Source organism: Sodiomyces alcalophilus (assembly GCF_042370955.1).
Source record: "Sodiomyces alcalophilus JCM 7366 unplaced genomic scaffold ACRALscaffold_4, whole genome shotgun sequence".
Classification (NCBI taxonomy): Eukaryota; Fungi; Ascomycota; class Sordariomycetes; order Glomerellales; family Plectosphaerellaceae; genus Sodiomyces; species Sodiomyces alcalophilus.
The window spans coordinates 4,371,375-4,383,282 of NW_027263535.1; the positions used below are offsets into that span (position 1 = coordinate 4,371,375).

The 11,908-nt window shown below is 52.5% G+C and overlaps 3 protein-coding genes across 3 annotated transcripts; 1 reads left to right on the top strand and 2 right to left on the bottom strand.

Annotated features, from left to right (window-relative positions):
* Positions 1 to 2,806: 2,806 nt before the first annotated feature.
* ACRALDRAFT_2027761 (uncharacterized protein) lies at positions 2,807 to 5,388 on the bottom strand (the record flags this gene model as incomplete). Its single annotated transcript, XM_071020489.1, has 2 exons — positions 2,807 to 3,916; positions 3,991 to 5,388. The coding sequence occupies 2 exons, from the start codon at positions 5,386 to 5,388 to the stop codon at positions 2,807 to 2,809; spliced, it is 2,508 nt and encodes an 835-aa protein (XP_070875183.1).
* A 1,789-nt stretch (positions 5,389 to 7,177) lies between these two features.
* ACRALDRAFT_1076520 (uncharacterized protein) lies at positions 7,178 to 9,235 on the bottom strand. Its single transcript, XM_071018518.1, has 5 exons — positions 9,035 to 9,235; positions 8,423 to 8,919; positions 8,098 to 8,218; positions 7,679 to 7,829; positions 7,178 to 7,619 (listed from the first exon to the last, which is right to left on the bottom strand). Exons 2-5 carry the CDS (start codon positions 8,643 to 8,645, stop codon positions 7,467 to 7,469), a joined length of 648 nt encoding a protein of 215 aa, XP_070875184.1. The 5' UTR covers positions 8,646 to 8,919; positions 9,035 to 9,235; the 3' UTR covers positions 7,178 to 7,466.
* Positions 9,236 to 11,036: 1,801 nt separating this feature from the next.
* On the top strand, positions 11,037 to 11,866 carry ACRALDRAFT_2019878 (uncharacterized protein; the record flags this gene model as incomplete). Its single annotated transcript, XM_071019990.1, has 3 exons — positions 11,037 to 11,201; positions 11,278 to 11,590; positions 11,640 to 11,866. The coding sequence occupies 3 exons, from the start codon at positions 11,037 to 11,039 to the stop codon at positions 11,864 to 11,866; spliced, it is 705 nt and encodes a 234-aa protein (XP_070875185.1).
* Between the last annotated feature and the right edge of the window lie 42 nt (positions 11,867 to 11,908).

Consider the following 11,908-nt stretch of genomic DNA (forward strand, 5'->3'; position numbering starts at 1 on the left):
CGAGGTAGTGAGGTATTAGGAAGTACGAATAGGTAGCGGACCGGACCAGTAGAGTGGCGAGCGGTGAGCGGGAAAGGAGGGAGGGGTGAGGGGAGGGCGGGGTGCTAACCTAAGCTGACAAGAGGGCTCAGCTCAAGCTGTACCTGGTACTGGCTGGTCTACGAAGTAACTAACACTGCCTCATCAGGTGCACCTTGCTGTCTTATTCATGGGTTGTTCACCCATGTCACTTCTGGACACACCTAGGTAATATATACATACGTTGGGCCGTTCTTGCCGTTCTCATGGATGGTCGCACGGGCGCATATGCTCGTGGTGGTGGCAGAATAGTGAACGGTTTAGGGCTTTTGATTGTACTGTCGTCATCGGCCGAGGACGGGTTTTCCTTCCTTGCGCAGAAGAACAACAGGAAACAGGGGAACGGAACACCGTATTAGAAGAGACAACACACTCGGACATATCTCGCTACAGCCCAGATACCATGACGGCCTTGTCCGAGTTTCCTTCCTGCTGCCGGAGGCCTCGATGTAGTCAGCAACCTACGTCACATCCTGCATTAACCCCACTTTTCGAGTGTCCGTATGAAGTGGTGGAAGCTGGTGCTTTTAACCGTCAAAACACCAGGACAGTGATATTCATTTGCTCGTCTACCCTTTAAACCAAATAACAACCACCGTTTGTCCCTTATCGAATGCAGTACGGATAGACGCCATATCGATGGTTTATATGAAAGGTGTTGGCTCTAGAGGGCAGGGGAGACAAGTGGTGATGCTACTGCTCTGGTGTTTTACCTGTCAAGCACCACTGTTATAAGGGCGGACTGGTGAGCAACGAATCCCCGAAAGGTGGAGCATAAGACGGGTATCAAGTTTGAATAGGTAGTCCAAGGGACAGCGTTCATGTGTTGCGCTAAACAGCTAAACAGCGCGGGACTGGACGGGACGAGGCGGTCACTGTACGGATAGTTAGTTGGTGGCTGTGCCCTAATCACTTTCGAACGTATTCGTCGGAGTCGAAACGCTCAACACGTTGGAAAACTTGGGTACTAGACCCAAACTAATAACCCACGGCAAGTGAGTCAACTACCGGCCCACGTGGACAGTTAAGACATTGTAAAAGGCTAAACCGCCCGGCTGAGAGAACAGGAACAGGACGGATGACGTGACGGCGACCGTGTGACCCTCTATATCTAGTTGACCATCTATATGTCTTGCTGCTAGGTCGCAAGTAAACTACGTCGGCAGGTAAAAACAATCCGGAATACCAACCTGAGTAAATTAGATTGGAGAGTAGTCAATATCAGATAGGCCAGTCTAAGTAAATAACACAGAATGAACACGATACCCTACGATGCCTGTTGGAAACTGCAAACGTTACTTCTTCGCGCCGGGATTCTATTCATACAGTATATCACCAACAGCCACTGTTTTCGCCTGGTTCTGTTGGCTGTTGTCCAGTGTCTTTTTTTTTTTCTTTTAGGAAAGGCATCAGGGAAAGCAAGTTCAAGATCAAATAGACAACCTTCTCACCAGCCATATTCCCCTTGAACCCATCCCCAACCCTTCCGACCGTGATAATAACCCTTGTAAAGCCTTTTTTTTTTTGACCAAGTACGTGCATCGACGGACGACTGACGGGCATAGATCCCGGCAAGCCGCCAAGCCGGGCCTTCATACTTGATACCCATGGCCTTTACACACTTCAGCCTCAACGAAAGGCTGGCGGCGGGGCTCTTCGTATGGAAGCTTTCTTGAGAGCCAGTGCCGCCAACCTCACGGCAGACCTACCAAGCGATGCAACCTGTCGAGATGGAATAAAAAAATAAAAAGCAGAAACAAAAAACAACCCCAACCCCATATCCTTGTCTTGTCTTGTTTTGTTTTGTCATAGTCCGGCCGTAAAGGGAATATGTCACTGCCGCATAACGGTGACGGGCAGAATCCAGTCGGCTCTCTTATGTCAAATCGCTGTGAGAAATCCCCGGCCCCATCGCCCCAATTGTTCTTTTTTTTTCTGGTTCCTTTTTTTTCTTCTTTTTGTTGCTCATAGCCATCTGAGCGGCGAGGCTTTCCAAACATCATAAAAAGAAAAGCAATCACTCCCTCTGGACGCGCATCCTGAAGCGTCGTCCAAATTCAACACTTTTCCGAAAACCGAAGAGATGGCTTTGAGATCATCCTTCTCCCAAGCACCAGCTGGTAGATGTGGTCACTACTGGAGACAGGCGGGTACGCCCTGTAACTGTGACCTCTCCCTCTCCTATCGGCATCCGGGCTTAACCACACTTTTTTTTTTGGTCCGCCATTTGCCGCAATCGATGCATCCAACGGCAACGAGCTTGGACTCAACAGTCATGTGCAGTCTCGGCGAGCAGCCGCTTTGCGTCTTCTAAGAGGTGTACAAGATCATCCAGGGGAACGGCCTCGCCATTCTTGGCAAGGACAGTCTCGTAAAAGGCCACGAGGTGCTTCAGACCGATGACACTCGGCGGCTTTCGTGTCAGATCCGCAAGAGCCTGTCCACGAAACTCCTCGAAAAGATCCCACTCGAAATGTTCAACAAGGTAATGCGACCAGAATTGGTAGAGCATGATCATTTGCCGTGGGAGCTCTCCCGCCTCGGATTTATCCCTCAGGTCGAGTGCATCGGACCGAAGCCTGGGATAAGGAATGTCGTCAATGCTCGGCCCCGACGTCGACGTTGCGACTCGGAACAGAACGATGCGTGCCCGCTGAGACGGGCTCAACGATGCACTGGTGCCTGCTGAAGCCTCACCGCCACAGGCGTCGTAGACGCTTTCGCCACTCTACGACTCGAGGACGCCCGACGGCTGCGACTCGATTGCGCCAGCCGCTTCCACTTGAGAGCTCGCCGTCTCCGGGGTGCTCTCTGGCTCGGCCGCAGGCCCATTCGAGGTGCTTGGTGCCCCCGTCGCCTTGCCGGGGCCGCTACTGGCCTCTTGATCCGGAACCTGCGTGTTGTACATGCCGGGCTGGAACTCCGGGACCGTGGCAGAAAGCTGAGCACTGTTGCCATCAGCTGCATGCGCTCCGTTGGTGTAGCCGCCCATGTTGAAAGTCGCGCCGTTGGCATACGGCGCGGGCGAGCCCATGGGGTAGCCGCCTGCCGCCATGGTGTTTATTGCCTGCTGGTCAGTAGACTGGTGGTAGAAGAATTCTGGGCCCGCTGTCTGAGCAGATTCCACTCTCTGCTCCATCGGCAGCACGAACTTCTGCCAGTGGTGGCGCGAACGAACACGGTCAACGGCATCCTTCCCAGTGACAAAGTCGATCTGAGCCGAGTCAGCAACAGAGGCACGCAGCAACGTGTAGTTGTCGCCGCTAAGCTGGTTGACCCGAGAGAAGCCGTGGATGACCGAGAGGAAAACAAATCCCTGCGAGTCCATATGCCTCCGGAGATGACCATCCTTGCAAAGATTATTGACCGAGAAGTAATACTCCACCTGCTGGGTCAACACTGCCTTGAGCTCAAAGTTGAAAAGCTGAGGGGCATAAGCAGGTGCTGTCATGGGCATGCCCGCGTACGCATCCCATGAATAGGGGCCCATGTTTTGTGTAGACAGAGGCCTAGGTCGTGCAGCATTGCCATTCGCTCCGTTTGCACGGTTGGAGAAGCCCGTCGACGCCGAGGACCGATTGCCACCCCGGCCTGGCCGACCTTGAGAGCCGAACCCTTGAGAGAATGAGTTGCCTTGGGCGAGAGGTGGGCTTGTGAAATTTTGATGCCGAGATGACATGGGCTGATGAGAATAGGGACCGCCATTCGGCAGATATTGCGCCTGAGCGTGCAGCGCATGGTTGCTCGCCGGATGCCCTCCCCGAGAACCACGGTAAGGGCCTCCTCCACGGCCAGCCTTCTCACCGCGACCCTCAGGCCTCGGTGCCGCTGCTTGGTCCTGATTACAAAAGTCAGTACCAATTCACACATTGCTACGCGATGAAATGCGTTAGATATTGGTGGCAAACTTACAGTGGACGGAGTGGACGTCGCGTCTTTGAGGCGATCGCCTCGGGCAGGGCCCGACGGCTTCCTATGATCCCGGTTGCGGGAAGGATCGGTCGCAGACTGCTTGGCGTGTGCCGATGGCACTGTATTGCCCCGGTTGGGCGGTGCACCGTCCCGCGCCTTGTCCCGTTGATCGCTGGCACCCTTCGACGCAACAGCGGGAGCAACATCAGCAGGCTTGTCCGTAGTAGCCGGGGCGCTTGATGCGACGTGAGAGCCTCCCCTGGAGGTGGCATCTCGGCCACCTCGACCGCTACCTCCTCCACGACCCCCGCGGGAGCCGCGGAGCGCTGGCACAGGGGTTTCCCAATTGACAGTGGGAACGAAATCGATGCGCTCCCACTGTTCCTTCTTTCTCGTCTTCGTCGATGCACTCTCTTCGTTGGTCTCCGGTTGCTCAGGCTTCTCTACCCTGTCGGTTGGTTTGCGCTTTTCTTCCCGAACTGACGTCTCTGGAGTCGGCCATGCAGATGCATCTGCAGCGGGTGGCAACGCATCGGCCTTCTCGGCGATCCTTGAGCCGCGGGGGCCACCTCTTCTGACAGCCACGTCGTTCTCAGGGCGGCCATCCTCGCCGGTCTTTCTTTGTCCTTTGAACGGACCGGTGTGAGCATTCTGTGTAGGCTTCGCCACCGAACCAGCCTCAGACGTCTTAGACCTCTTCTTTGCCTCCTGGGAAACGCTCGACCCTGAGGACGCAGTAGCAGGCGCATCACCCCCAATATTCGACGCCTTGGTCGCAATGTTGGTCTTGGTCTTGGCAGCTTGCGCCTCCTTCCGCTGAGTCCAGATATTCACCAATGGCAATGGTGCTTCGGTGAGCTCCACCTTGGGCGGCTCCTTCTCCTTTTCCTTCTCCTTCTCGTCCTCCTTGTCCTTGCTTTTATCAGAATCCGCGACCGAACTGCCAGCGGCCTTGGCTTTTCGTCCTTTACGCTGTACTTTCTTGAAATCGGAATCATCCGTAACACGGGTGGAGGTGCTTGATGACCGGGCAGCCTTCTTCTCATCGCTCTGAGAGAGATCATCGACAAGCGCCTCGGCATCTTCGCGTCTCGATTCGATCAGGGACGGGGTGTTCGACTCGGAATCCGCTCCGCGGGAGGCAATGCCCTTTTCCTGATCCTGGTCCTGCTCCTGCTCCTGGGCAACATCCACCTTCGCATCTGCAGATACGGTAGCATTCTCGCATGCCTTGCCTTCTATCCCTTCATTGGAAAGTACAGCCTGGCTGTCAGGACTCTGTTCTGTATCAGGAGTGCTTTTGCTTTTGATGTCGGCGGCCTCGTTAGGTGTAGTTGCCACCTGGGCTGCCTGGCCCTTGGCGGCCTGTGCGTAAGAGAAGGGTGAAGAGGTAGCCATTGTTGCCGATTCCAAACCTGACTGGACAGGCGCTCTGACAGAAATCGCTGTGCGTTGGCTGGCAGCAGTACGAGCGGATGAATTCCGGATCAATATCGGCCGCGTTTACGAGGATATGTGTTGACCTCTGATTTAAATTATGTCCTGGGCAGGAATGCCCGTTTCCAAATGCATCCACTGCTCCAGGGCAGGTGTGACGAGTCGGTCGAGATAAGAAAGCTCCCTTTATTGGGGTGAAGACTCGAGTAAATGGCGCAAGATTGGGTTCTGTATCACACGCGGTTAGTCGCGATATTTACAAGGTCATCCGCAATTTTTGGGTTGGCGACAGGGATAAGTCGTTCGGAATGACTCCTCTTCGCGCAGAGAGGGCCTATAACAGCGCAGCCTTACGATTCAGATCGAATTTCTGCGATATCGGGAAAGGTTGTCTGGAGCTGGGCCGCACTGCGGAGAGGATGTACTTGAAGTGATTTGGGTAGGACTGAACGACAGGCTGGGGGGAGGGAACCTGTCCCGTGTAGGTAGGGCACGGAATGGATGAGGGTGAGAGAGGAAGTCTGAACTAACGGCAGTGTATCGGTAAGCGAGAGCTTCGATTGGGGCGAGGTGTCAAAATAGGATCGCTCAGCCTGGCCTGGTCTATTATGACGGCGGTGACGAATCGCAGTTCACACTCCTGCGTGAGGCCTTGGACGACAACAGGCTCGACCCGATGATGACGATGCGGCAGAAGGCAGAGGTGAGGCGGGGAAAAGAATGTAGAAGGATGATGTGGAGGGTAGGGTAGGTCGTGTGGCTGGATATGTGTTGTGGGAGATGACCCGACCAGGATAGGATTTTAAGAAAGGGTACAGGGTAAAAAAAAAGAAAAAAAGAAAAAAAAAGGAATGAAAAAAAAAAGTTAGGAAAGACCGCAAAAGCCGAGACCAGTCCGCTGTGGGAATCAAATTTTTCTTCCCCTCTTGTTGCTCTCCCGAGGAGCCGTACCACCCACTGTTGACCCTAGGGAGAAAAAAAAAAAAAAAAAAAGCCTTCACCTTCCCCTGTGAGTTCACTTAATAAAAGCGGATTAACACCTGCTTCTCCACAAGAATAGTAGGCAAGCCTGTATGAATTCGCTCTACACTACGGAGTCACTTGCTGACGATGGATAACGTATAGATTTGTAGGTATTGTCTTTGTTGTGATTTGATAGTGCGTGCGACTGCCTAGGTACCTTATAGAGATCAATACCTTGAAAGTACCGCGAATCCTGGCGAAGCCCAAAATGCCCATACCTTAATTTCCCACTGTACTCCGTATACACGTGTAGGTACTGACTCTTCTCCCGACTTGATCCAAATTCCGTCAAAACGGAGCTACATCACCTATTAAGCAAGATTTCTGAGTATTTCGTAACATTTAAAGCCACCACCCATATATGTACGCGTTGAAGTTGATAAGAATTCGTGGTGAATTCGGTGGTGAGCAAGTCGATTATACTGAGTATGTAACTTTTGGTCAGGTGACCCGGTGACTCTCCCGATGTAGTAATGGCTTTAACCAATGACCATCAAGTCCCTGTCGCCAAAATGGAATCAAGAGAAGCCTCCCACTGCCACAACTTACGACCCTGGATGTATACATACTATACCGGCAACAGTTGACTGTTATAGATTTATATCTGGGTCACATCACAGGCTCTCGCATCAGTGAACTATCCGTATGACGGCACAGTAGCTTGGTACTGGTGTGAAAATAACTGGCATCGGTGCCGGTGTCGGACGCCTGGAGGACAAGGAGGGTGCTGCCGCAATGTTTCGTAGTACATCTGACGACGACTCTGAATTGCATTTCGTTTGGGCAAGCCATTATAAGGGATACCGGAATTATCCAGACGAACTCGATCAGTTGCACAAGACACCCAATCTCCAGATATAATCCCAACTTGAGACTTGACTTTCAAGTTATTAAGGCCGGCGCATGAAATGCAAACACCGGATCAAAAGTTCGCTATAAGTGTAGAACCCCCGGACTTCCAATCCGCACTCTAAAAAGTTGGGGCTGGATACAGTAGAAACCGCGAAGCGGAGGCATCAGCTTGTCATCCAAGTTGCGGCGCGTCGGGCACCAAGCGAAGTCGCGAACCGCAGTCCAGTCGAGCCCATGGGGAAATAGCTGACAAGGTACCACAAGAGGCACGCTAGCTGAACTATGGCAGACAACAGAGTGAGGATGGTGCTACGAAGCTATACAAAGGGTTAGTCGGCAGCACGAATGAATGATACAAGGGTCGAGAATAACAAACCCCGAGCGCAAAATAGAGGGATAGGGCAAGGGAGCCAAGATAGGCGCTGGTAAACGGCAGACGCTCGACGGATAGGAGATGGCGAGCATATGCCATTGGTCCCATAACTGCTGCGAATGATGCGAGAAAGAAAATAGAACCCAAAGTCCACCTGCCATCAATTCGTTAGCCGTCATCAGGAAGTGGCCGAGAAAATTTTCATGATCCCAGGACTCGGGGTTTGGTTTCTGGGCGAGGGCTAGGCGGTATGCGAGTTCTTCCCTCGTAGGCATAGATGGATGTCGCAATGTGAGGTGAAACTCCATCGGACAACGCCCATGGCATTGTACGGGAAACCGCTGACATGAGTCTGGATGGAGGAGAAACTCTTGAAGCCGAAAAAGGTAGACAGGATGCATCACAGGGGGGTGAAGACCTACAAGATGACAAATTTGGTAGGTCGCAGCGACAGGACTGGAAATAGGGCAAAGCAAATGACGAAGCAGGCAAGTGCGGCAAGGTTGCAGGCACCGAAGATCATCAGCCGATCCCACCGACTTACTGCAGTGCCAAAAATGTATGTCAGTCTTGATCCTGCTGGGAAAAGCTTAGAGTGGCCGGGGCGAGATTCACGAAGCAGGCAAGCAGGCTATAGTCTGCCTACCCACGCGGTGTGGAGGCTGAGACAGGACTACACAACGCCATCCGCGTGGCCATCTGCAGGGGAGGCAAGCATGGGGATATACCGAGCTTGGATTGACTCACATACTAGCCAGCCCTCCTCCTCTTCTCTCCTACTAGGAGCCGGCAAAGGTGCCGCACTGCTTTCGGTAGTCGGTAATTGGAGATAGCCACTGTCCCTGAACGGGTTCAAGGACTGAATAGATGACAGCAGTCCGCCTTGCGGCGTTGTGGTGACTGGTTCGACTTCATCTCTACGCGACCAGCCCAGGGAGCTGATCGATTCCCTAAATGACGGGGATGCCATGTGTCCTTATATGCTGAGATCGAAAATTATCAACGGCACGGGTGCGCCGCCCAGTAATGATGCGTGTCGGTTTAATGGGAGGACCAGGAAAAAATGGTATGGCAAGAAGTGTCGCGGATAAGTCGGGGTGTGTCGTGCTGCGCGCTCCAAGCAGCTGTGGTCGATTCGGAGCTATACGTGGTTCAATAGTTGGAGTGTAGCCAACCTTGGTCGGCAACTGGGGGCAAAGATTGAGAAACGTAGAATCACTGACGGCGTCCAGGACAGGTTTTCTCTATGGTGGATGTCATTAGCATGGCTGGCATGAATGTACAACGGCCAAAAACACGTAGATGCCTACGTAGAATAGGGGGAACTCGAGATGGCACAATGTTCAGGTTGCGACTTACGACGTAATACAGGGCCTTTTCAGAAAGGTAGCCAGGCTGAGACCGTTACGCGTGTCGCGGCCTGTGTATACTCTCCCGTCGTGACAGGAAAGTAGATGGAAACGTCGATTGGGGTGGGGTGGCAGGATTAAGACGCTGGATTGATTGTATTACCTGTAAAGTAAGGTAGGTAGTAGAGTAGAGCTTCGTCGTACGGCGTAGTGTCGGGCGTTGAGCCTTGTCAGGTTGTACACCCCTTGCACGCAAGGGGTCTAGATAAGACGCCCCAGCCAATGATCAGCGCCACATGATGATTGGGAGACTGTTCCCCAGCTCACGGACCACCTTCAACACGAAAAGCCTCCAAGCCCACGCACCAAACAGCAGGGTAGGTCACGCAGACTGCCCATGCCTCGCGATGCACAGCATGGGCTACTGGTCCCCCGAGTCTCCGAGAACTTGGCAGCCTGTGAAAGGAGAGTTCGACCCGATGATCAATCTCAACATACATATGCAGCACTATGTACTATGCGGCACGCCCCGGCCGGAAAAGCATCGTCGTAGCCGTGCATAAGCCCATAGCCGTGCAGATAGTCGCAGTCAAGCACAACCCGACTGCCCTATCTGAGAACGGCGTGGCAGAGAACGACGATAAGGCAACATGGGGAGGGAACGCGGGAGCTCTGAGGTTGCTGAATTTAAAGAAGAAGAAAAGAAAGAAAGAAAGACAGAAAGACTCGGAAAGGAGGAACTGTCATTATTAACGAATGGAGGAGGCATGTATTCCCGAGCCATGCCATAGTCTTTGTCAAGGTCTGTGATTTAGCACCCAAATACTCATGGTAATATCAAGCACAGGCCAGTATGACGCTAGGCGAGGTGGGAAAATGAGCAAAGATCTTGAAGAAAACAGCTTCTCCTACTGGTGGCTGTTGCTGGCTTGAAGCAACCTTATTCGTATCTCTCGAAGGCGGATTGTAATAACATCGACGCCAGGGGGCGAAGCAAAATACCGCTATAAGAAGTCGATCAGACCTTGAGGTAGGATAACTTTCCCATGCAACGAGACAGTATTCATACCAGCCGTTGAGACGAAACCCCTCGCTTGAATAACACGGCCCTCCCTAGACAGCAATCCTCCTATGTCCCAACTGTACTGTACCTGTGTATGTGACTCCATGCCGGCTACCGATACTGATGAAGCGCCTCAATCGAAATTAATACACGTAGGGCTGCGCATTACCACTCAGACCCGCGCAATGTACCTTGGGAGAGCCGATGCAACTAGCAGATCCCGATTGCAAATCCAACTGGATCCCGAGGATTAACTCGGTCGTGGAGGTGTGGCCCATGTCTCAGGCTGGCCGACTTGACATGATCACGGGCTTACTTGAGCGTTCGCTTGCGCGTGGGCTGGTACCCTCCAACTCTTGATAAAAAACAACCACTTTCCTACTTCCTGCAAACTACTATGACGTCGCGTCCCTGGCAGTTGTCTCTAGTCGGCGGCAGCACAAAACAGAACTGGGACCGCTGGGGTAGGGTAGGACGTCCAGGGAAAGAAGGGCGTGTCAGACGATGCACACTGGTGATAGAAGACTGGGAACAGGCCTCACATGCGCCTTTGTCCACAGCACTCTGCGAGATCGGACTATTTATATACACACACACACATCTGTATGTATAGATATATATACTCTGGCTAGGTGGTCATCTCGCGCGAGGGCATTTGACTTCGTACCAAAACACGATTTCATTCCGTAAAAATCCATGACCTGGTTATTACCGAAATACCAACCACAGCCTTGCCGATACGCTTTTGATGAGATCCGAAGACGCTGCACACAGAGAGAGTTACACAAGAAAGAAGGCGCCAGTCTTATCGAGTCAACGAACAAGAATGAGTCGCAAAGATCGGTTCAAACCAAAGACCGAGGTACATTGATAATAGTTTGGGCGAACTCGCTCGAGCAGCGAGACGCGAATAAAGGAGTGGTACGTAGGCGTGTACACATGCATACGAATGCTTGTCCATGCCAAGTCATCACTTGTTCTCCTCATCCTTCTACGGATTCTGCTCCCCAGCCTTCCCCGCAAATGCCTTGTTTTGCACCGTTACATCCCTTCCAAGTTCTACCAATGCCCGAAAGACGGCGCGGAGCTGGTAGATCTGCCAAGCTTTGACAAGGTTTCGTTACTTTTTCTTTCACACAGGTAGTAATCAAGTACTGATTAGGCTCCTTCCTCACCGCTCTTATCAACAGATTAGCTCCTTCCACCAACGAAAGCGTCTCTTTAACCCCACCTCTCTTATTCCCATCACTTTGATTCGTTCTCCTACCTTGCGACGCGTCGACTCGTGGGAGCTGAGTCACCCGGACGAGAAGCCCGTGGCTCCGACAGTACATATTATTCGTACCTACTCTACATTCCGTATATTTTACGAACGTACCTACTACACCACCCACACGAGAGAGGAGGCCTTTTGCTCCCTGCTGAATAGTGGAGTCGTCCACTGCCTACCCTACCCCTCCAGTCCCGTCACGGATCTTTCCCCATACAAACCCAACTACCCAGGTATCAATCAACAAATCCCAATTTACGCAGCTTTTATCATAGGACCTAGCTCACCCCTTTGAAGACCAGGAGCCCTACCGAAAACCGCTCAAACAGAAGCGCTCCCTTTCCCACCTCATCCTTTGCCAGGGGCACTTACGACACCGCGATAGCCGAAGCAGCCCCAACACTGCCAACGAATCCAAGCTACCCGCGCCCATTTTCTCGAACCGGCCATCTCGCTTCATCCGAAGGCGGTCGAGAAGACAACAGCGTCAGGTGGTTCTTTGCCAGTGAACACGGAGAAAAACTTTCTGAAAGCGCCAGATACTCATCATC